This window comes from Zootoca vivipara, chromosome 13 (genome assembly GCF_963506605.1).
Source record: "Zootoca vivipara chromosome 13, rZooViv1.1, whole genome shotgun sequence".
Taxonomy (NCBI): Eukaryota; Metazoa; Chordata; class Lepidosauria; order Squamata; family Lacertidae; genus Zootoca; species Zootoca vivipara.
In genome coordinates, this window is record NC_083288.1 from 35,236,662 (window position 1) to 35,261,026 (window position 24,365).

Consider the following 24,365-nt stretch of genomic DNA (forward strand, 5'->3'; position numbering starts at 1 on the left):
TCATCCCGGTTGCACCTGTCTGCCAAAGCTGGCCCATGGGGTGGGGCCTGAGAATGATCTGCCCCCCCAGGACCAAACAGGTTCTCCATCCGTTTTAGGATAAGAGCTGCCCTTTCTCTCTTGCATTCACAAAGGTAGTCTTTCTCTATGGGGAGGAGCCCAGCAGAACTGGGCCTCTAGCATGGTGGTACCCACCCTTTGAAAGTCCCTCCCATAATGCACCAGGCAGGCGTGCTGCCCCTATTTGCCTTTTTGGCACCCCTTGAAGGCCTTCCTTTCCCAACAAGCCTTTTACAGCCCTTCCCTTGTAATGTTGGAGAGATAGAGACCACAGATCATGTCCTTTTACTATTCCCCATTACCAAGATGCTCGTACAAGACCATCGCCCCATTTCTTAGAAGAATGCCCAGAAGTTCTAGTTTGGAGCTGTCCAGTTTACTTCTAGAAGATGGAAAACCAAAGATTACAGCATGAGTTGCAAAATTTTGCACGACAACCTACGAAATACACCAGTCATTCTTACCTACTGGGTCTACACAGACGTTCTATCTCTTTTTCAAGTTATTAAATGTTCAGTTTTGTTTACCTACCATTTTATTTCTCTCTATTTTATCCACATTAGTATTTTTTGTATTAAATAGAGTACTCTCGTTTTTAACTGTATAATAAATTATACTCTATCCATCCACCCACCCATCCTTTTTGTTTTTACATATGGAATTGTTTTTCATTGCGGATTGTTTTTGCTGTGAAATTGTTTTGAGATCTTTTATGGGAAGTGATTCATAAGTAGATTCAGATAAACCATCTAAAACCCCAAAATAAATCAGAATTATGCTCCCCCCCCCTGGTGGTATTGGCTTACTCATACGCAAATCAATGTAGATTTAATCAACTGATTAGCTGACCCAAATGCACACAGTGATCCAGCTGTGGCTGCAATCCTACACCTCCAGCGAAGTCTACAATCAGTGGGGTGTCCATTTGTAAAATTTCTTCGGTTTGGCGACAGCCCTAATTTGTATAAACAATGATTGGAGGGAAACTGACAGGGCTTCAAGACATGAGCTTGAGAAGACTAGGCATCTAGAATACCAGAAGCCATGAGGAGGTTTTATCTACTGAGGATTTTCATACTGAACTTGCACCAACCCCCTTTGTATGACCTGTCCTTGAAAACCATGTGGGTGAGCTGTTGCAATCCTCATCTTGGCTCTGGTTGTTGTGGGGATTTCTGTTGTGGGGCTTGTGTGAATCTGCACTCCTGCGGCAAATGAGAATCACCTCTCTGGGATGATACAAGAAATCTTTTGCACACAGGAAAAGAATTTCATCCTCTCCAATCCCTTCCGCTTTTGTTCATTACTTTTCCTCCAGGGAACTCAGGACTTTGTGCGTGGCATTCCACCCCCGCCCCTCCTCAATATATCTTCACAACAACCCTGGGAGCTTGGATAAAATAGTGCGGATGAGATGGCGCAGGCCCAGTGAGCTTCATGGCTGAGCCAAAGGCTCCTGAATCAAAGATTCTTTCTGTAAACACTACAGTGGATCTCATCACCATATCGTCAATATGCAACAAACATGCGGGCCACTTAATCTGCTTGTGGTTTAGTCAATTTTATCTTTCATTTATTTATTGTGTTTATCTTTCGCTTTTCCTCCAAGGAGCGCAAGTCCGACACACTAACCCCTACACCACACTGGCTCTCAAGTCCAATGCTGCGGACTTATAGACAAAGCTGATTTTGTTTCTTCTTGGGGTGAATAATAGAATTCGAAGGGCCCCTGAGGATCATCTAGTCCAACCCCATTGCAATGCAGGAATATGCAGCTGGCCCTTACAGGGATTGAACCTGCAACCTTGGCATTATCAGCGCCACGCTCTAAACAACTGAGCTAAGTGGGTTTGCCTTCCTATAGTTAGGACAAGTGGTTGCCAATCATCACCCAATGTCTGCTCTCTACACTTCTGGAGGCTTCCCTGCTTTTGATTAAGCTTATTATAAGTTTCTTCATGGTAGATCCTGCTAATTTCATTTGCTAGATGCCTCTTCTTTTCCTCTCCCCCACCCACTTTAACCCCTGGCCAACCCAGGGGTTACATTAAGCACATCTTTGAATCCTGTGTGTGCGATTCTCCTCCTGTACTTCTCCTTACCCTGGGAAGCCTGAGATAGGCTGTTAGAGTGGTGCAGTGGGGAAATGGGGGGCTTGTCCCAGTCCCCCATTACGTTCCCCCACCAAAAATCACCTCCCTCCCACACACATGAAGCTACCATTTGCCTCCAGAGCTGCTACAGAAGAGCTACTACAGTCGTATCCTCAGATATATGTGTGCTGATTGGTTATTTCATTTTCTTTGTAAAATTTCGTACCTGCCTTTCACCCATAAAGCCAAAGGACAGGTCGCTGCAAGACCATTTAGGCTCCTCTCAGCTTCTCAGTCCTAAGGTGGGTCCTCCACATTTCCATTTCGTATGTTCCCGACAGATACAATGTGTGCAATTTAACTTCCAACCCACAAAGAGAGAAGGGGGTGGGGAGAGAGAGAGAGACACACACACACACACACCTCATCGCTTCCTCAGCTGGCTGGCACAATCATGTCAAAACTGGGGCAGGGGAAGGGATCGCAAGTGAGTTTGCGTCTCCTCTAGGAAGCAGCCTCTCCCTCCCTAGGGAAGCACATCTCAAAGTCTGCTGTGGTTTCCACGCCCCTTGGGCACATGGGCCTCCTTGGCTCTTGCCGGGATGATGGCCAAAGAAGACAGACTGTCACACCCGGGACACCTCGTAGCCTTGCAGAGCCCAGGTGTTTTCATACACTGCCGTGTGCTCTGTCTTCTCACTGTCGCTCTGCGGAGGAGGCCGGAGGGCGTCCAGGAGACATTGGTGAAGGAAGATGAACTGGGACTGCAGAGAAAAGAGGTGTTAAGGGGGTGTGGGATTAGAGCACTGCCAGGAGGACAGAATTTCAACTTGCTTTGTCACATATATAGCTCAGGAAGATTCAGCTCTCTGTCAAAGGGCAGCTTTGAGTACTTATGTCAAAAGAAGCCCTGCTGGATGAGGCCCATGGCCCATCTTGTCCAGCACCCTGCCCTCACAGGGGTCAACCAGAGGCCCCAATCAATAGGTCGTGCTCCTCCTTTCAGATGTGATGGATGGCCCAGATGTTTGCCTGCCTCCTCTTAAGTTGTTTAACAGAGAACTGAAATGTCCAAAGAGAGCCAGAGGGAAGCTGTTTAGTGACTAAAGGTTAAGTCCACTCAAAGGCGACTATGGGGTTGCGGCACTCATCTCGCTTTCAGGTTGAGGGAGCTGGCGTTTGTCCACAGACAGCTTTCCGAGTCATGTGGCCAGCATGACTAAACCGCTTCTGGCGCAACGGGACACCGGGACGGAAACCAGAGTGCACGGAAGCGCCGTTTACCTTCCCGCCACAGCGGTACCTATTTATTTACTTGCACTGGCGTGCTTTTGAACTGCTAGGTTGGCAGGAGCTGGGACAGAGCGACGGGAGCGCACCCTGTCACAGGGATTCGAACTGCCGACCTTCTGAATAGCAAGCCCAAGAGCAGGCATCCCCAAACTACGGCCCTCCAGACGTTTTGGCCTACAACTCCCATGATCTCTAGCTAACAGGACCATTGGTCAGGGATGATGGGAATTGTAGTCCAAAACATCTGGAGGGCCGAAGTTTGGGGATGCCTGTCCAAGAGGTTCAGTGGTTTAGACCACAGTGCCACCCACATCCATTTTAGGAACTAGTGAATAGCGAAGCAAGTACAGTACTTGGGTCCTGTCTCTGACAAGGTCCCCAGGATAATGTTAACATTTCCTGAGGAGAACTGTGTCCACAGGACAGATCTGCTTCACGTAACGACATACTCTGAGCCTCTCACCTCAGTCTGAATCATGAGTGGACGGTTCATCCTCAGCTTCCGAACGAAGGAGAAGACTCCGAGCTCACCCGTGACCTGGGCTTGGCGCAGTAGGGAGTCCAGGGAGATGAACGTCCCTGTCCGGCCTACGCCTGCGCTGAAGAGGGAAGTAGAGGACAGCGTCAACCAAGACATCCCACCTGTCAGGAGTATGGGCAGGAGTCAGGCTCTGGGGCCTGTAGTGCTTTGCAGGACTGGGGCCTGCCTCAGCTTGTGCTGGGGAAGCAAGGAGTGGCCACTCAGGTGAGGCCACTTGGTAACTCACTGCACCTGGTGGCAAGAGCTGGGAGGGATAAAAGCTCAGCATTTCCCTTCAGCTCTTGGCCACAGCAACGCTATCCCTGCCTTGTTGCATCTGGCCTCCTGTTCCTTGATCCTTCGCCTCGCTCCTCGACCCTTGGACCTTTGCCTTGCCGACGCCTTGCTCCTCGACTCCCAGACCTTCGCCTCCGCCTTGCTCCTTGACCCTGCGACTGCCTACTGCTGGACCCTCAGCCCTGCACCTGTTCCTGCTTCTACACCACCATCTTGCCTCTGGTCCTGGCGTCCTCAGCCAGGGCTTCAACCACCCGCCGACCGGACCGTGACACCACCCAGAAGACCAAACACCACATTCACACGACACATTTTCAGTGCCACGATGCCACTTCAAAGAGTCATGGCTGCCCCCAAAGAATTATGAGAGCTGTAGTTCATTAAGGGTGCTGGGAGTTGTTAAGAGACTCCCTATTCCCCTCCCAGAGCCACAATTCCCAGAATTCTCTGGGAAGAAGCATTATGGATAGTTAAGCCACTCTGGGTTGAAGTGGGTCTCCATTTGTGGTCTCTACGCTGCCTCAGTCCACAGAATCTGTGGGATACACTTCCCCCTGGCTCTTCCCTGCCCCGATCCTCTCTTCCTCTCCTCTTGGGTTTACCTGCAGTGTACCAGAGCTGGCCCAGCGTCTCTGTGCTCCTCTATGTGGGCCCTCACGAGGTCTCGGAAGTGAAGGATGGTGCTTGTGATCTTGGGCACCCCATGGTCCGGCCACGACGTGTAGTGGTAATGCCTGGCAAGGTGGACCTCGGATAGGTTCACCTGTTGGGACGTACACACAATTCAAGCGCTTTCTTCAGAGCCACCCCTGGGTTTCACCTCCGTCTCTTTTCAACTGGCCCCTCAACACCCTGAAGGCTATGGAAGCTCTCAGGTCCTTGTCAAACCACTGGGGGAGGGGGAAGAGTTTTTGTTTGTTTTTATTTCCAAACTTCTATGGTTCTGCATACCTTAGGGAGTTTGCAATTTTATTTTGAAGTGGCTCCGTTCCGCTCCCAAACTCAACCACCTGAGCTTGGCGTCCGAGAGAACAAAGTGTGGGGCCTGCAACAAAATGTCGCAGCGTACCTTCCTCGCCCGCTGTCAGGGCTGGGCCAGGAGGTGGAGATCAGGTACTTTGGGATGAGCCAGTGGTTGAGACGGAAGAGTGAACTACAAGCGGAGGGTGAAATTTGGGATGCAGGATCTAGGATCAAGCTGGGATCAGGGCCAAAAACAACCCAATATACAGGAGGCACAACAGAATTCAGGAAGATCGTGTGGCTCAAGATCAGGAAGCCTCTCTCATATCCTGCCCAGAAACATCATATAACCCATCTAGGTGGGCAGAGTCAGCCTGGGGTTCCTGAGGGTACAGAACTTGCCACCTGCACCACACAAGGTAACAGTTGTCCACATATCCCAGTGGCTTCTGACACTTCCTAATAGCAGTGCTCTCACTCAGGGTTCCAGCAAGCCAGTCATGGGTTCCTTGCAAGGGGCTCAAATGCCCCTTCTTCTCCTAGTTGCCCTCATTTTCCTGATTGTTTCTGTATCTTTATCTTGTAAACCACCCTGAGATCTTTGGATGGGTGGACTTGCCCCAAAGTAAAAGACTTCTGGGAAAAGATTTATAATGAAATGAAAAAAGTGTTGAAAAACACCTTTATTAAAAAAAAACCAGAAGCCTGTTTACTTGGAATAGTTAGAGAAGAAATTCCCAAAAAAGATATTACCTTTTTTTTCTGTATGCCACAACAGCAGCAAGAATTTTGATAGCTAAGAATTGGAAGATGAAAGATGTACCAACAGCGGATGAATGGCAAATGAAGATGACTGAATTTATGGAACTGGCCGAGCTGACCGGGAGACTACGTGATCAGGGAGAAGAGTCGGTGGAAGAAGATTGGAAGAAGTGAGGGGGGAGACGAGGAAGTCACAAATGTTAACATATAAGAATTATAAATATGAATTTCATTTTTCTTTTCCATTTTTTGTATTCTGCATTTTTGTGTTTTATTTTCTTTTTTGTGTATTTTTGTATTTTGTATTTTTTTTTCATTCTTATAAAATAAATAAATATCATTTGAAAAAAGAGATCTTTGGATGAAGGGTGGTATAGTGTTGTTGTTGTTGTTGTTGTTGTTGTTGTTGTTGTTGTTGTTGTTGTTGTTTTTCAACTACATAAAAAAATTCCTTCCAGTAGCACCTTAGAGACCAACTAAGTTTGTCATTGGTATGAGCTTTCGTGTGCATGCACACTTCATCAGATACACTGAAACAGAAGTCACCAAATCCCCACATATAGTGAGAGGGTGGGGAGGGGTATTACTCAAAAGGGTGGTGGGAATGGGTGACTGATAGGTGTTTTTCAACTAGAAATTATTTGGGCTTTATAAGGCTGCCCATCCCCCAGTGTTTTAAAGGGTATTTTTGGCTTATGCATGCCTTGGGATTACTTCCACTGGCGGAGGAACAGGGTTGCGGGGGGAGCGCACCGCCCCCAGCGGCACGATCCCAGTGGGGAGCCATCGCGGCTGCCCCCCCCTGCACTGGGTGCCACGTTCCCGGGACACACGCCACGCCCCTGCGGGCAGCGTGTCATGCCCCCGGGACACGTGTCATCCCCCCCCCCCGGACGCAGCCAGCCACGCCCCCGCCTACTCTCTCCCCGCCCCCGCTGGAGCTTGAAGCTCCGCCACTGATTACTTCCCTCTTGTCTCTCGGTGACTCCCTTTTATTTTGTTGAGTTCGCAATTAGAAGGATTGATAATTTCATTATTATCATTTTTCAAAGGGATATCTTCAATTAAAATTATGACGACCAGTACCATTATTATAGCCACGATTATCATCACCATTATTGTTATTTATGATGATCATCATCATCATTATGATTAAACAATAACAATTTGATTCACTTCCCAATCTTCACCCTAAGGTCCCAGGATGTGTCCTGGCAATTAAAAACACAACACTAAGATCAGAAAACTAAGAAAACAAGAACAGATCTCAAAAATCTACCACTCAGGTGTCAAAAGGCTGGAGAAAAGAGACTGCGGAATTGGCAACAGCCTCAGTTGCAATGATAAAACAGTTGGATAAATATCTCTTCACAGGGCAGTTATTCTGGCAGAAACCATTTGGATGGAACGCCGGGGGAGGCGGTCCTGATCCCTGCTCTGTCACCTGCTTGATAGTGAAATCCCGGATGGTCCAGTCGGGGAGGATTGTCTCTGTGATGACGGACACCGTGATGTTGTCGTAGGTGCAGGGTGTGTAGTCCAGAGGCCAGTAGCGTTCACATTTCACCTGACCAGAAGAAGGTTGGGGAAGGGGCAAGGGGAGAGCCAAGAACATTAGTGGAAGGACTGGCCTTATTGGAAGAGCAGAGCAATTGTCAAACTTTGGTCAGGTTTTGGTTGGGCTGCTGCCGATCCAGGGTCCTGAAGACCAGGTCTACATCTACACCCTCCTCGCAGGAGCTGGGGAGTCGCAAGTTCTTTGGAACAAGCTCACTTCTGCTCCCTGCCTGATCCTATCTGCTGCCTTTTACAAAACGTTGAAAAATGTCCAGACAAATTCCCATCACTTCTAGAGAAGAAAAAAGAAAGATTTGCTTATTTGTGTAAGTTGCCTTCAATTTACCATCGAATTGGCTGCTTAGCATCATGGCCTCAACCTGAAGGGGTGGGATCATTCATGCAGCTAATTCATGAAGGAGAAAGAAAACAGGGGAAACGATGGCACTGAAGAGGATTAAGGAAGAAGAAGCGATCAATCTCAGAGGTATTGGGGAGGGGGGATTTCTATCCCACTGAAAAAACTAGTTTTGAACCCCACCCTACCCCAAAATGGTAGATAATATTTTGTACAGCTCTAGATGGCTTGCGCCTTCCGAATGGGCAAGTAAAGGTAAAGGTAAAAGGACCCCTGGACGGTTCAGTCCAGTCAAAGGCGACTATGGGGTTGCGGCGCTCATCTCGTTTTCAGGCCAAGGGAGCCGGTGTTTGTCCAAAGACAGCTTTCCAGATCATGTGGCCACCATGACTAAACCGCTTCTGGCACAACAGAACACCGTAATGGAAACCAGAGCGCACGGAAACGCTGTTTACCTTCCCACCGCAGCAGTACCTATTTCTCTACTTGCACTGGCATGCTTTCAAACTGCTAGGTTGGCAGGAGCTGGGACAGAGCAACGGGAGCTTTATGGGGATTCAAACTACCAACCTTCCGATCGGCAAGCCCAAGAGGCTCAGTGGTTTACACCACAGCACCACCCACATCCCCCAATGGGCATCCCCCAAGAGGCAGAACATTGTTCAAGCCAGCGGTTTCCTGACTCCCAGCCAAACGGCACAATTCTCACCCGTCCGTTCTCGGCGCAGTTAGTGAGCATGACCATGGTCACGATCTGCTGCTCCCATATCATGCGCCAGAAGTCGTACAGAGTCCCAGGCAGTGGGCCTTGGGCTGCTATGAACTCCTTTTCCCTCTCAAAGCCCTGGAGTGAGTAAAGAGGAAGGAGAGAGAGAGCGCTTTGCCTTAGTACAGAATCAAGGGGAAATCTAATGTACAGTGGTCCCTCGACTGACTTACGAATTTAATCCGTTCCGAATGCACATTCGTAGGTCGAAAAATTTGTAAGTTGGGGAAAAGTGGTTTCCCATAGGAATGCAATGGAAATGGAAAAATTCTTAAGTCGAGTAAACCGCATCTAAAATTTGTAAGTTGAGAAAACCCCATCTAAACCGCAATGGTTTTCCTTTCGGATGTCAAAAAAAACCATAAACGTGCGGCCATTTTTTCCCCATTCGTAACTCGAAATTTCGTAAGTCGAGTACTTCGTAAGTCGAGGGACCACTGTAGACACAACGAAGAATGGCAAAACTTGTTTAGACTGAGAACCACTTTATGTGGTGGAAAGCTGAAGGAGGCCACATTTCAACAGTGGCTGAGGTTCACACACACACATTCACATGTTACAGGTAGGTAGCCGTGTTGGTCTGACGTAGTCGAAACAAAAAATTAAAAAAATTCCTTCCAGTAGCACCTTAGAGACCAACTAAATTTGTCATAGGTATGAGCTTTCGTGTGCATGCACACTTCTTCAGACATTCACATGCCATTACAGTGGAACCTCGGTTTATGAACACCTCGGTTTACGAATTTTCGGTTTACGAACGCCGCGGACCCATCTAGAATGGATTAATTCACTTTCCATTACTTTCAATGGGGAAGTTCGCTTCAGTTTATGAACAGACTTCCAGAACAAATTACACCCATGCTTTGGGTTAAGTACGCTTCAGGTTGAGTACTCCGCGGACCCATCTGGAATGGATTAATTCACTTTCCATTACTTTCAATGGGAAAGTTCACTTCAGTTTATGAACTCTTCAGTTTAAGTACTCTGCGGACCGTCTGGAACAGATCAATCCACTTTCCATTACTTTCCATGGGAAAGTTCGCTTCAGTTTATGAATGCTTCAGTTTATGAACAGACTTCCGGAACCAATTGTGTTCATAAACCGAGGTACCACTGTAATAGTCACCAGTTATCATATAAGCGGGGATACAACCCCTCCCAAATCCTGCGCTGTCTGCCCCCTGTGGGAATGTTAAGGATGTGGATTAGGATATATTATTAGATAGATCCTATCCAAGCTTGTGTTATCAAGCTTCCAATATCAGCAGAGTGACATTCCCCTTTTTTTTGTGCACAGCAAAACGTGTGCGTTCAGGTTTGTAAAAACCTATACAACATTATACTTCCTGGCAAATCCCCTTTTTCCCTCTTAAAAGAAATACACGACACAATAGTATTAAAATAAGATAGAAAATAAAAAAAATTCCTTCAGTAGCACCTTAAAGACAAACTAAGTTTTAATTTTGGTATGAGCTTTCGTGTGCATGCACACTTCATCAGATGCATGCACACGAAAGCTCATACCAAAATTAAAACTTAGTTGGTCTTTAAGGTGCTACTGAAGGAATTTTTTTATTTTGTTTCGACTCAGACCAACACGGCTACCTACCTGTAACTAAAATAGGATAGAGTTTACTTACAGGTTCATCCTGAGTTAACAGCATAATCTCAGAAAGGCAGGCTTACGTAGAAAAGTTAAAAATATGTACATGTGGAGACTACTTAGTAGAGTAAGGCTCCATCTGGTCTCTCTCTTGGCAGCAGGCCGAGAGGGAGAACCATCCTAACTGGAGATTCTCTGGAGATGTGTTCCCATTGAAGAAGAGATGGCTAAGAGAAGGAATGGCTGCTGGCTAGGGGCTTTTATCTGCCAGCTAATCCATCTCATCTGCATGTCTGGAGGAACAGGAAACTGAACTTAGTCAGGTGTTCCTCCAGGTGAGTTCCTCCTAGTGGACACTCTAGGAACTGTTGTGACTTGTCTGCCCCAGTATTCCATCCCACACACCCCACTTCTAATAGAAGTGTTGCCCAGATTTTTGTCATTTGTATGCCTTGCTTTTCCGTATATTTATTCAAGGTGGCTGCTAACCAAAAATAAAGCAGTATCTAAACATATAATAACAATTCAAGAATGTCGTCACACTGCACTTTGCTTTGCCACAGACAAGATAAACTGGGTTCCCAGAGCTGTTGGGCCTCACAGCAATGTCAGAGGGTGAAGAGGAGAGAACCAGAACCAGAGACAGGCAGGTAAACAGCCCTGACAAGTGAGTGGGCAGCTCAGGCAAGACGCAGAGGTTTGGTGAGCTTTAGGAGAGGAGGGGCTGCTGTTTTGGGTGCGAGGTGGGTGCTGGGTGGCTTTGGCAAAGGGTGGTTGGGGTTGGGTGGGGATAGATGGGACTGGCGGGCAAAGAAAGCAAGTGGGCAGCCCCTAGTATAATAGCAATAACGTGTCGTTAAAAAACGAAACCAGCTCTTAAAATGACAGAGAAAGCAGTAAGAGTCAAAACAAGGATGGCAACCTACAAAAGCTAGCTGAAATAAAAAAAAGTTTCCATTGCTTGTCTAAAAGCAAGCTACAAAAAGTGAGAATAAGTGTACTCAAAGTCACTCTGTAGTGAGATGTGCAAAGTCAAAGCAGACTCTCTCTAACCATGAGGTTGTTGCTCATTAATTGGAGGTTAATGAACCCTGGGAGAAAACTGGAGGCTAGTTGGCATTACCGGTATATATTGGGGGCTGAGAATATATGGTGCTAAAGTCGAATCCCAAATCTATGCCAAGCTTAACTTAAGTTATAAAGTTTTTGTCCAGGATGAATCACAAAGGGTCCCAAACCACATCTCACACAAAAATGCAGCCGGGGAGAGGAGGGGAGATGACGACTCACAGGCATGTAGCTTGCATTGATGTAATCTGAGTTGGGGTCTCCAGATTTGATGGTGAGCTGAACTCGCGAGTGGTCATCTGCAGAGAAGGAACCAAAGGGGTTAAAAGTAAAAGCAGGGAGGGTGAACTGAAAAATGGATAAAACTGAAAGTAAAGCAGCACCAAATATGAATTTACATAACTGAAAAGTAGCAGGAATAAAGTTGAGCAGCAGAGGCAATGTGGTGTGGTGGCCAGAGTGTCAGACTAGGGTTCAAATCCCCACTCAGTCAAAAAGCTCCCTTTCTCTGGGCCTAGCCTACCTCACAGGGTTGTTGTGAAGAAAAAAAGGGGGAGAAACTATGTATGCCAAATAATTTTTATATCAAATGTGGGTCCGAAAGTGGCAGATGCAGGAAGAAATCCAGCCCTCAAGGGTCAATGCACATTCCTCCCATTGCCAGAAAAAATTATCTGAAGTAGTGGGGAATGAGGCTAGAAGTTTTCCGAAGAAGTTCATCGATCTGAGCCAAAGCCTGCCTTACCCGAGAATTCTGGGTCAAGGGTCAGGTGACTCTCAAGCACCAATGACAGACCCCTCCCGCCTCCTCCTGCTTGAATCTCTGGTCTTTTGAGGTTATATCTGAAACCACCACTCCGTAGTGAGATGTTCAAAATTAAAGCAGACTCCTTTTGCCAAGCGCAACCGACAAAGGAAAAAACAGGGCAGGGGAAATGAAACTGACACGGCAGAACGTTGCTGTAGCGATTCTTGGCTTGATTTTCAGGCCTCTCTGCCACGCTCTGGGGCTGTCCTGTCCCCACGTCCTGCAGCTGCTGTTATATGGGCAAAGAAAAGAGAAATGGTGAAACAAGCGGCACAGAGAGCTACAAAACAAGGCGACTCCTTCAACAAAGCACAAACCCAAAGGTTCTTCTTTGTTTCTTAAAATGTTAAGCAGTATATAAAAATTCTGACAAAAAAGAAGAAAAGAATGCAGCCTAAGTATTTAAAATAGTGGATGTTTAAAGTACTGTATTTAAATAGTGGATATGTAAAGTATTTAAAAGAGTAGCTGAATAGGATCCAGAATCTCTTATATCTGGTAACAGCTTTCATTTAATTAGTAAAAGAAACAAGAGGGAAAGGACACACAAGAGTAAAGTTTGTTATGAAAACTGGGGTTTATATTCAGTTTTTAAAGATCTTCTTGAAGCAAATCAACAAATAGCTTCAATAAAAATAACAGAAATACAAAAAAAAGAGCAATGTCTGGAAGACGCTTAATGCTACGTTGGTAAAGGTAAAGGTAAAGGTAAAGGGACCCCTGACCATTAGGTCCAGTCGTGACCGACTCTGGGGTTGCGGCGCTCATCTCAAGTTATTGGCTGAGGGAGCCGGCGTACAGCTTCCAGGTCATGTGGCCAGAATGACAAAGCCGCTTCTGGCAAACCAGAGCAGCACACGGAAACGCCGTTTACCTTCCCGCTGTAGCAGTACCTATTTATCTACTTGCACTTTGAGGTGCTTTTGAACTGCTAGGTTGGCAGGAGCTGGGACCGAGCAACGGGAGCTCACCCTGTCGCGGGGATTCGAACCGCCGACCTTCTGATCAGCAAGCCCTTGGCTCTGTGGTTTAACCCACAGCGCCACCCGCGTCCCTAACCCACATTGTTAGGGTACTTTAAAAATGGGCTTTATTAATTTCTGGAATACCCTTTTCAATCTAAAACAAGGATGGCAGAGTATTTTCGCTGTGATTAAATTTTAAATAAAGATATCATAGGAATGTAAATGGCTTGTACTCAATCAGACCCCTGGTCCACCTAGCTCAGTAATGTCTGCACTGGCTGGCAGGAGCTCTTCAGGGCTTGGGACAAGGGCCTTTCTTTCCCAGCCCTGCCTGGCGACGCCAGGGATCGAACCCAGGACCTTGAGCGGGCAAAGTGGGCGCTCTGCCTACCGAGCTACAAGCGCCACGGCAACCTTGTACCTGGTATTCCTCGGCAAAACCAAAGCCGCTGTTGGAGAAGCGCTCATGGCAGTAAACTGGGAAAGCCAACACAGGCACGGAGTCCAGGGCTCTGCAGGGGAAGAAAAGGTGGGACAGGTCTCTCTTGAAACCTCAAAGTTTAAGCAGGCAATACGTAATTAACTGACCAATTGTGGTGCAGATAACTTGGTTCTGCCCCCCGCAACATAAAGCCTGCCCCCCCAAATAAATCCTGGCTACGTCCATGCACCCCATACCCCTTCATCCTCACCTAGGCAATCCCATATCTGCTCTCTGTTTCTCGAAGACATTCTTCGCCCTGCAAAGGAGACAGAAAACTAAGCAACGTCTGTAAGTGGCAGGGTTGCCACCCGTCCTCTTTTCCCAGGACACGTCCTCTTTTTCAGGGGTAAAATTCCCGTCCGGGTGGATTTTTATGGAATTTGCCAAAATGTCTCTGGCTATACTTTCTGGATGAGACATAAACATAACTGGTGGTTGAAGACTTGCTTTCCTCTTCCCTTCTCCTGCCCCCCTCACAGTGCCGGATTTACGTACGGTGGTACCTCTGCTTACGAATAACTCTACTTACGAATGTTTCTACTTACGAACGGAGCTCCGTCTGCCATCTTGGATGCGGTTTAGATAGGATTTTTTCTACTTACGAATTTTTAGATAGGGTTGCTTCGACTTACGAATTTTTTCTCCCAATGCATTCCTATGGGATTCGACGTACAATTTTTTTCGACTTACGAATGTGCATTCGGAACGCATTAAATTCATAAGTAGAGGTACCACTGTCTAAGCTAAACAAGCTATAGCTTAGGGCCCCACTCTCTTGGGGCCCCCCAAAAAATGTAAAGGAAAAAAAACTGGATGTACATTTCCAAAATATAAGATAAAAAACAAATAGAATAAAACCTACATACAGCGACAGTGTTTTGTGTTGTGTAGGCTCCTATTTGTTATGTGCAAATGGCTTTAGATACCTATTAGGTCCATAAATTACCATATAGCATATATTCAACACTAAAAACAGCGACAATTTGTTGTTGACAAAGGACAGTTGGACATATAAAGGGCCACGTTACCTTCAGTAGCTTAGGGTCTCATCAAACCTACTGCTCCCTCAGCAATATATCACAGCTTCTATCGCCTACATAGAGTAGGGGTATTTAAAATGAGAGTCGTCATAGCGTCCTCGTTTTTGTTCTTCAAAACATGGCGACCCTAGTGGCCTCCCCCCCCCCCAAATAATAATAATCTCTAATCAGAACGCCTGACAGGGCACTATACTATAGAACTGAAACCTGCAGTACCCGAACCTCCCACTGGGGGAGCCACGGCGCTAGACCAAAGGCCCTTTGTGCCAATCCATAAGCAGGGCTGTGTGATTTGGAAATTACTGCATCGCCCAAGGGCCTGTGAGAAATCCTCTCTCATGACACTAGAACTTGTGACCATCCAAGGAAGCTGAATGTTGGAAGATTGGGGACATATAGTCAAACTATGGAACTCCCTGCCACAGGAGGCAGTGATGACCACCAACCTGGTTAACTTTAAAAGAGGATTGGACTAACTCTTGGGGGACGTGGCTAACATCCACGGTTTGCCTCCACGGTTGGAGACTTCTGAATACCAGGAGGGCAGAGGGCTCTTGTGCTTGGGTCCTGCTTATTGCTTTCCCATAGGCATTCGGTTGGCCACTGTGGGAACAGGATGCTGGATTCCTGCGGTCTTACGATTCTCTGTAGCTGGAGAGAAGACTTCAGTGTACTGCCTGACTCTTTGCCCCCCCACCCCTGCAGAGGAAATGCGTCTGGGGGGAAATACAAGCCGATAAACGCAGCTTGTTTTCTTTTCCTTTGTGCCTCCAGATTCAGGTTACAGCGCCCCTGATGTTCCCCCCGCTGAGGTCAATAACGCTGTGCACCGGAAGCCTGCGATATTGAGCTTGCTCACCTTTTCCTCCAGAAATAGAACAGCAGCAGGCTGAGGAGGGCTGAGAAAAGCAGCACAGGGAGCAGAGTTTCCAGGATGACCCCTAAAGACAAAGAAAGAATATGCTGCTGCTAAGTCTGTGTGCATGTCCAAGTCGGGGATGGGAAACTCGTGGTCCTTGCTGCGCTCATAGAATCAGAGAAGTGTAGAGTTGGAAGTGATCAGTGCAGGAATCTGTTACCCTCATGGTCCCCTTCCCATTCTAAAATTCTATGATTCTAAGCAGAGTATAAATGAAGGAAGGTGCACAGGAAAGGAAGGGAGCACAGCTTAGTGGTCTGCTGAGTGTCTGCTTGACATGCAGAACTTCCCAGGTTCAATCCCTGGTACCTCCAATCTATAGATATATAAATGTAAACTGGCCATGTGGGTATGTCTCCACTTTTCTCTGAAACCGCTTGACCGATTGCGTTCAAATTTTGACACAACGTCCCAAGCGAATATGCAAGTGACCATATACAGTACAGTTTGCGTAGATAGATGTCACACCTATGACAGGTAAAGCAGGTAAAACCTTCTGTTCCCGAACACAAAACTCAAGACAGCCGGGGATGCTGCGAGCACAGGAGATGTTGCAAAACAGCACCCTCTAGTGATGGCTACACTGGTACTGCAGCTAGGAAAGCTTCCCTCTCCACAGCATCTCGGTTCAGCTTTGCAGACTGGGCTGAGGAGGTCATGGGTCAGGACAGGGTGGGGCCAATCACGGGGATGAGCCGGGGTGGGGGAGGAGGGGGCAGAATAGGTCATGGGTCGGAACAGGGTGGGGCAGCAGTCACATGGATGAGCCACAGCAATGCGTGGCCGGGCCAGCTAGTATTATTTAAAAAGAATCGAGTCGCAGGCAATGGGACAGAGCTCTGGCTGAGACCTGGAAAAGGCTCTGCTGGTAGGACTGATGTTGTTGGCCCATCGAGTCCAGTGCCCCATTCTCACAGGGGCCAGCCAGATGGCTGTGGGAAACCTGCAAGCAGAATCCGAGCACAAGAACAGCCTCCCCTCCTGTGGCTTCCAGCAACTGGGATTCAGGGGCATTGCTGCCACAGAGACAGAGCACCATCGCTTCTGTGGCTGGTAGTGACTGCTGAGGCTGATGGGAACTGGAGTCAACAGCATCCGGAACCCTGACAATGCCAGACTAGAGAAGCAGCTGGTCCCTGGCGTAAGACAGCGTTGAACCCTCCCAAGTCTTTTCATGCATTTTGCACAGAACAGCCCTCACCCCTCACCCCAGGGTGCTCTGTGCCTGTTCGCCAAGGGTGCCGTCATTAAGAAAGAGAAGCGTTTTTAAAACAGCACACTTCACCCCCCAGCCCGGCCACTGAAAGGCTTGCTCAGGTGTGTCTCACCTGTGTTACTGGTGGTGCACATCTTCTGGGCGGACGCTGCCTCCTGCTCATACCAGAACGTCTGCACTTGAACCAAGTAGCTCCAGGCGGGTTGCAGGTTGTCAATCTCCGTCTCCTCTTCGCAGATCGTCCATTCCCGGACAAGCTGGTCAGACAGACAGACCTGCAACTTACTGACCTTGCTGGCTGGGCACGTCCAGGACAATAGCAGACGGTCGCCCCACATTGAGGAATCACACTTCAAATTATTCACGTGGTCCGGCTCTGTGCAGGTGGGAAGCAGAAAATACTGTGGGTGTTATATATGTATTGCATGCCCACAAACATGTGAATCCCATCCTTTTTTCAATAGGACCTCTCAGTGAAATGGATGAAGGCCACACCTGCCAAAGACAGGGCAGGTCACTCATGAGGCAAAATGAGGCAACCACCTTGGCAGGGGCAGACTTTGATAATATGGTGCCCTGGGCAAGGACAAAAGCTGGTGAGCTGCCTCCCTTGAATATTTCTTATTTTCACAGTAATTCTTTTTGGTACAGTTGCTTTTTTATGGATCTTCTCAGTAAGGTAAAGGTAAAGGGACCCCTGTCCATTAGGTCCAGTCGTGACCGACTCTGGGGTTGCGGCGCTCATCTCGCGTTATTGGCCAAGGGCGTACAGCTTCCAGGTCATGTGGCCAGCATGACAAAGCCGCTTCTGGCGAACCAGAGCAGCACACGGAAACGCCGTTTACCTTCCCGCCGGAGTGGTACCTATTTATCTACTTGCACTTTGACGTGCTTTCGAACTGCTAGGTTGGCAGGAGCTGGGACCGAGCAACTGGAGCTCACCCCATTACAGGGATTTGAACCACCAACCTTCTGATCGGCAAGCCCTAGGCTCTGTGGTTTAACCCACAGCGCCACCCGCGTACCTATCTTCTCAGTAGGTACCCATTTAAATATAGGGTGATAATTGTTGTTGATGTTGTTATGTTGACCTTGGGCAGCAGGATCTACAGGGGCAGCAGATCCGGATGCCAAGGAATGCATCACCTGCTTACAACCAGTCTAGGGGATGGCAGTGCTTGTTAGCTTCCTCCACTTCAGGTGTCAGGGACTGGACACCCTTCTCCTGAACCTTCCTATGGGCAGGAGGACAGCATAGATTTAGAACAGTGGTTTGCAGAGGGGCACGGTCCAGAGGGGGAAAGCTGGGAAACACAGGGCGAGGCACAACTAGATGGGACCACCCCATTTTCTGCCTCCCCCCCCCCGAAGAAAATTGTAGGTACTTGTAGCCCCTTCTTGCACAACGCCGACACTGTATGCGGTCTTGTTTTCTCCTTCTGCTACGCTCAGCAAAGTGAAGGTGTAGTTGGAGCTCGGAGTGAGACCTCTCAAAGTCGTCTCCGTGGAATCGCCAAGACGCTTTACTTTGTCGTTGGACTCGTTCAAGTTCTTCCACCGGAGCTGAAAGTTGCTGAAAGCTGAGCTCGGCTTCTTCCAGGATAATTCAATTGCTGTCTGGCTGCTGTTGTGGACCCTGAAATCTCTAGGGGGCAAGGGGCCTGAAAGGAGGAGGCAAGGTTTGTCAGGAGAGCAATGTCACAAAGAAAGCAGAAAGAGGGGAGAACTGCCCCCCACCCACAGTTGGCCAATGCCACCCCCTGCTTCATCCAGCCTGATGAAGAGTTCTGTCGAACTCAAAAGCTTACACTGTTTTCTGACATTTGGGTTGGTCCTTATAAAGACATTGCCCAACAGCAGGTCCCCACCCCACCCCGTTACAGAGGTGTCTTTCGAAGACTAGACACACCTTCTCCTTTATTGTGTGCTCATAAAATGCCACTCTCCTCTCTGTGGACCCGGGACTTCTTTTCTCCAGCTGCTTCTACACTAAGTGTGATGCATTTTCAATTAGGGGGGTGAAGAAGAGAGATAAATCAAGTTTGGTTTGCATCTCCAAAAACAATGCACTAACCGAAACATAGTGCAGGTTTCCAACCAAAACCGCAACACAACTGCACATAAAGTTGCACAAACTAGAGAAAACTGTGCATAAAAATACATATATTGGGGAAAAGAAAATACCGAAAATTCTGTTAAGAAAATTTGCATTTAAATGTGTATATTCAGGGAAATGAGCATTAAAGTGCTGGTTATTATTTTTTGCATGTTTTGCAAATTGATGCAGAAATGTCATGGACCAAACTTAAGAGTGAAAAAACAAGATGCTGTGAGCAGATGAATCTGACTAACTCAGCCACCACTAATTCTCAGCACCACTCTGCATTGGGTCTGATGCTCAAAATGAACAGGATAAAGCGGGCTAAACCTGCTTCTTGACTGTACTGATTTAGATCACACCAAATTTGGAATTAAAAAGCTAAGCAGTGGAGGATTCCTGATGCATTTATTCCACCTTGGAAAGAAGCACAGAACAAGCTGATCAGGGTGGTATATGTACTCACTTCTCTCCCTATTTATGTTCACAACCATGGGCGTACCCAGGATCAAAACTAGGGGGGGGGCACACCAGCCACACACCCCACCCCCAGCCACCCAATTGGCTGGCTGGTGATGACGTGGCCGGGATCCCCCCAGGAGGCGTGGTCAACGTCCACGCCCCCTCTGGGAGGCTGGAGCCGTTGCAAATTAGGTGCCGCAGAGCATTGTGGGGCAGCACTTTCTGTGCTGTGCTTGCTCTAACTTGAAGGAGTGTGGGCTGAAGTTAGCCCAGGTCCAGGTTTCCCTCGACGGAGGCTGCCTCCGCTGCCGTTTCGCTTTGGCCGAGCTGGCCGAGGCGGAGCACAGCTGGCAGCGTCCCTGCCTGCCATGCCGTGCTCTCCCTTTTTTGCTTCTGGGGGGCAGCTGCCCCCCCTGCCCCGTGCTGGGTACGCCCATGTTCACAACAACTAGTGCTTTTTTCTGGTGGTACACAGGGGTACACATACCGCAAACATTTTGTGAATCTTTGTACTTTTTCCATTTACTGTATTTATTTCCCCCTGATTTGAACTATAAAATGGTGGTTTTCTTGAGTCAAAATGAGAGCACCCCTAAACATTTTTTTAAAGAAAAAAGCACTGGCAACAACCTTGTAAGCCATGGGGGACTGAACTGTCACAGGGGCCCCTTTGCAACCAGCAACAAGGTCTAGGTCAGGCACCCCCAAACTTCGGCCCTCCAGATGTTTTGGACTACAATTCCCATCATGCCTGACCAATGGTCCTGTTAGCTAGGGATCATGGGAGTTGTAGGCCAAAATATCTGGAGGGCCGTAGTTTGGGGATGCCTGGTCTAGGTAACCACTGTTATCCTCTTCAATGGGGTTGTTCCATGACAGATTGCCACACCTTCACAACATCTGTGCTACCAACTCTCAATCTTTGGGATTGTTGAAATATATTCAACAAAAAAAATAAATCAAATTGAGTCATGCAACTCAAACTGGGTGTTCTAGACCCCAAAAAGTTTTAAGCACTGTGAACTAAAGTTGCTTCTGGGGCGCCTCTGGGATGAGGGGCCCTGAAGCTTAAGCTTCATTAGTTGCATAGTAGATCACAGAATTGTAGAGTTGGAAAGGTCCCTGAGGGTCATCTAGTCCAACCCCTTGCAATGCAGGAATATGCAACTGTCCCGCACAGGGATTGAACCTGCAACCTTGGGCTTATCAGCACCACGCTCTAACTAACTGAGCTCACCCACCCTTGCCTGAAAGGTAAAGCTAGGTGGAGTGACCATGACTAGCTCAACGTCTCCCAGTGACTTTCATGGCTGAGTGGAGATCTGAACCTGGTTCTCCCCACCCCTAGTCCAACCCTCCAACCACTACACCACGCTGCCCAAAGTCCAAGTTTCATTGCGCCCCCCCCCCTGGCCCATGACAGTTGCGCTCACATGTCAGAGCCCATTTGCTGGCTTCTTTGCTCTTAACCCCGACGACCTCCGAGGCCAGCTTCACTAAGTACAGGATCCCCGGCAGGAGAGGTGTGATGTTGTAGCTGAGGCGATCGACTCCAACCGAGATGTTCCCCGACAGGTTTGCGCCTTTTCCGCTGCGCCAGCTCACCCAGTACGAATAGTTTGCGGCATGGGGGTCTTTGGGTCGATGCCAGGAAACAGGGATGCTGTTGGTCTCGCAGTGCGACACACGTATATTCTTGGGAGCGTTTGGAGCTGGGGAAAAGAGCAGGCTCACTTAACACACCACGGCAGCCCAGTGTCCTTAATCCAAGCCGCACATCCCTCCAAACCACAGCCCACAATATTCACGCCTCGTGTCAAAATGGGGTCACCCTCAGGTAGCTGCTAGGGCTCTGGCGCCCCGGCTGGGGCCAATCCTGATCCCTGCCCCTTTGACTAGTGCTTTGACCACTTAATGACTGGGTCTGGGAGCTGCCGTCTCGAGTTCCCGCAACATCCTATTGCTGTGGTGGGAAATTTGAACGGCGGCCATTTTAATTTCCCGACGTGACTCTGACATAGCATTGCTGTGGGAAATTAGAGAGTTGGGGGCCCACAAATCCCTCTCAGGCCTGGAGCTGGTCCTGAAGACAGACCCTCCAAGTATCCCCATTTTCCAGGATTAACAGAACCTGTCCCAGTTTCTGATTTGGTCCTAGAATGTCCCGCATTTCCTTAGGACGTCCCTCTTTTCATTGGAGACGTGTTGGAGGGTTATGGAGTTATGCGACCCCCCCCCCAAGCCAATGAGATAAGTAACTATTCAACCTTTAGAAGACACCTGAAGACACCCCTGTATAGGGAAGTTTTTTTATTTGAAAAAAGTTTAATTATGCTTTTATATAAGTTGGAAGCCACCCAGAGTGGTTGAGGCAACCCAGTCAGATGAGTGTGGTATCAACAACAACAACAACAATGGAATAGGTAAAGGTAAAGGGACCCCTGACCATTAGGTCCAGTCGTGACCGACTCTGGGGTTGAGGCACTCATCTTGCATTATTGTCTGAGGGAGCCAGCGTACAGCTTCCAGGTCATGACTAAGCCACTTCTGGCGAACCAGAGCAGCACATGGAAACGGAATAGGCCGTCCCTATTTTCTTTGGAGAAATGAGATGGTGTGCCCCTCCCTTCTCCACAAGGCACTGCATGCTAGCTGAGGTCTGTGGTGCTGATATGTCAAACAGGAGCTTGGGAGTGTTTTCTATGTGACTCAATCTACTAGGGACAGGGGAAAGTTCTCAGGGTCCTGGCTGCTGCTTCCCTTTCTCCCCTGGCCTCAGCCTACCTGTGGTGGCCTGTTTGGTGCTCCTGGCGCTGGAGACGTTGTTGGCAGAAATGGCAAAGACCTCAACACTGTACGTCTCGCCTGGTGTCAGGTTGCGCACCCAAAGCAAGTTTCCGGAGGCGTTGTGGCACCCTGGCAAGCAGACCTTGTATCTATAGCGGCTGGCATGAGGGTCCTCGGGTGGCGCCCATTCAACCTGCAATGCGTCCACTGTGCGATTCTGTATATTGATGTATGGGACAGGTGAAGGGCCTGTGACAGGAGAAGCAGAAGGTCCCTCTAGCTAGGCTCTTTGATACGGACAGACTTACAGGCAGCAGGCATAAGCGGGTCCTGGAAGAAAATGACACAGTGTGGAGAGCTCCTGTTCAGGGCTCCCACATGCCACACCCTTTCCATGATACTACACACACACACACACACACACACACACACACACACACACACACAGCGCCTTCCAGTTGCCCAATTCCTTGCCTCCACACCTGTCAATCATCTGCCCTTGGCTACTGAAATGGCAGTAGTAGCATCATTCCACGGCTACCTAAGCAGAGCCTCTGCTATTTGTTGTGTTATGCAACGCTGGCTACGTACAACAGGGGCACTTTGTGGGACTTTGTTCCAAAGGAGGCTCACAGTTCTTTCCACTGCTGGAGTTCGGGTAGCAAGTAAAGCTTGGGATAAGAGCTCAACTACTTACAGTACTTTCAATTAACCAACTCTGCTGGTTTATTGCTGCTGTGCTGAAATACTGACTGCCGTTTAATTACATTTAAAAGCTTGCTTTTATATCGCTGCTAAGTTGCCCTGCGGATCCTGATGAACGGGAAGGCAGGGCATAGCTTAAATAAAACGAAATACGCTGCATATCTAACCACACACACACACACACACACACACACACACACACAGACACACACTTATGGATCAATATGAGCATGCACACAACCAAGCTAGTTAGGAGAAAATTTAAGCAGGCTACACTATCAGAACACAAGATAACAACTTCTTCTCTATTCCTCAGTGCTCCAGACCAGGCATCCCCAAACTGCGGCCCTCCATATGTTTTGGCCTACAACTCCCATGATCCCTAGGTAACAGGACCAGTGGTCGGGGATGATGGGAATTGTAGTCCAAAACATTTGGAGGGCCGAAGTTTGGGGGTGCCTGCTCCAGACATTGCCACATACACCTCGGCTAACATACAGTGCCTTGCAGAGAAGGGAGGGGAATCCCATAGCCCATCAAGACTCCAACACCCATCAGCCCCAGCCAGCATGGCCAATAGGCAAAGATGATAGGATCTATAGTCCAAGAATGGATGGAGGGCCAGGGGTTGCCCTTCCTGCTGTCCAAAGACCTGGTTTCAGCTTCTGCCTGCAGAGTGGGGGGAAATAGATATAGATCACCTGTGTGGGGTAATTAATAAATGAATTGGCTGGATCCCTAGATCCAAAGTGTAGAGTGAAACACACTCTCCAGCAAGAGAGAGCCCCCAGCAGTGTTTTCAAAAGTCACAAAAATCACAAGCAGCAGTGTAGCGTGGGGATTTAGGCTGTTAAACCTTTTAATATCCTGTTTAGTCTACTACCAGAGCTTCCCATTTCTACCCCTCTTAGCACTGAACAGACCTCGCCCCTTATTAAGTTTAATAATGCTTTGCTTACAAAGATCCAAAGGTTCATGCATTTATCCATGCAGCAGCAAAAGTAAACACAGGCAGAAATCTTGGGATACAAAATATAGCGAAATGGCTCTAAGCATGTGGTCTGAGCCTGTAGCGAGCAAGCTCAGGTACCTCCTATCTCACATGGTGAAAAAGACCGAAGAAAGGAGGAAACCCAACTTTCTTCTAAGAGCTGAGGGGGCGTGACCTGGCTGAGTCTAGGAGTACATTTCTGTGGTTTTAACCCCTTTGTGCATTAACTAGCCCTAAGCTTGCTTGCTATGTTTGACTGCAATTTCCCACAAGTAGAAGGTCATGGCAAGACTCACAGGTGAAGGCAGTGATGGATGATTCCTTGCTGCACTGTCCATCCAGTTTTCTGAACACTGTCATGTTGTAGCTCTGCCCAGGCGACAGTTTTGGGATGTTGGCTGTGCAGTAACTGAGGCTGGCTTTCGGGACTGTTGTAGCGCTGCCTCTATGCTCCTTGTAGCAGCAGTCGTTGGAGTATTGCCAGTGAAGAGTTACAGAATGGTTGGTCTGGTCCCCTTGGATGAGGTTTTGCACAGGGCATGGCTCTGTT

General features: G+C 48.2%; 1 protein-coding gene across 1 annotated transcript in view; it reads right to left on the minus strand.

Annotated features, from left to right (window-relative positions):
- Positions 1-739: 739 nt before the first annotated feature.
- PTPRH (protein tyrosine phosphatase receptor type H) overlaps positions 740-24,365 on the minus strand; it is a 33,786-nt gene continuing 10,160 nt past the window's right edge. Inside the window, exons 5-19 of the mRNA XM_035134591.2 lie at positions 24,112-24,360; positions 22,117-22,368; positions 20,766-21,044; positions 18,158-18,433; positions 16,885-17,148; positions 15,497-15,578; positions 13,806-13,853; positions 13,535-13,625; positions 12,287-12,377; positions 11,563-11,639; positions 8,613-8,747; positions 7,433-7,555; positions 4,866-5,026; positions 3,910-4,045; positions 740-2,917 (exon numbers count right to left, since the gene is read on the minus strand). Of these exons, the coding sequence (XP_034990482.1) occupies positions 2,780-2,917; positions 3,910-4,045; positions 4,866-5,026; positions 7,433-7,555; positions 8,613-8,747; positions 11,563-11,639; positions 12,287-12,377; positions 13,535-13,625; positions 13,806-13,853; positions 15,497-15,578; positions 16,885-17,148; positions 18,158-18,433; positions 20,766-21,044; positions 22,117-22,368; positions 24,112-24,360 (2,402 nt within the window). The 3' untranslated portion in view covers positions 740-2,779. The remainder of the gene's footprint in view (positions 2,918-3,909; positions 4,046-4,865; positions 5,027-7,432; positions 7,556-8,612; positions 8,748-11,562; positions 11,640-12,286; positions 12,378-13,534; positions 13,626-13,805; positions 13,854-15,496; positions 15,579-16,884; positions 17,149-18,157; positions 18,434-20,765; positions 21,045-22,116; positions 22,369-24,111; positions 24,361-24,365) is intronic.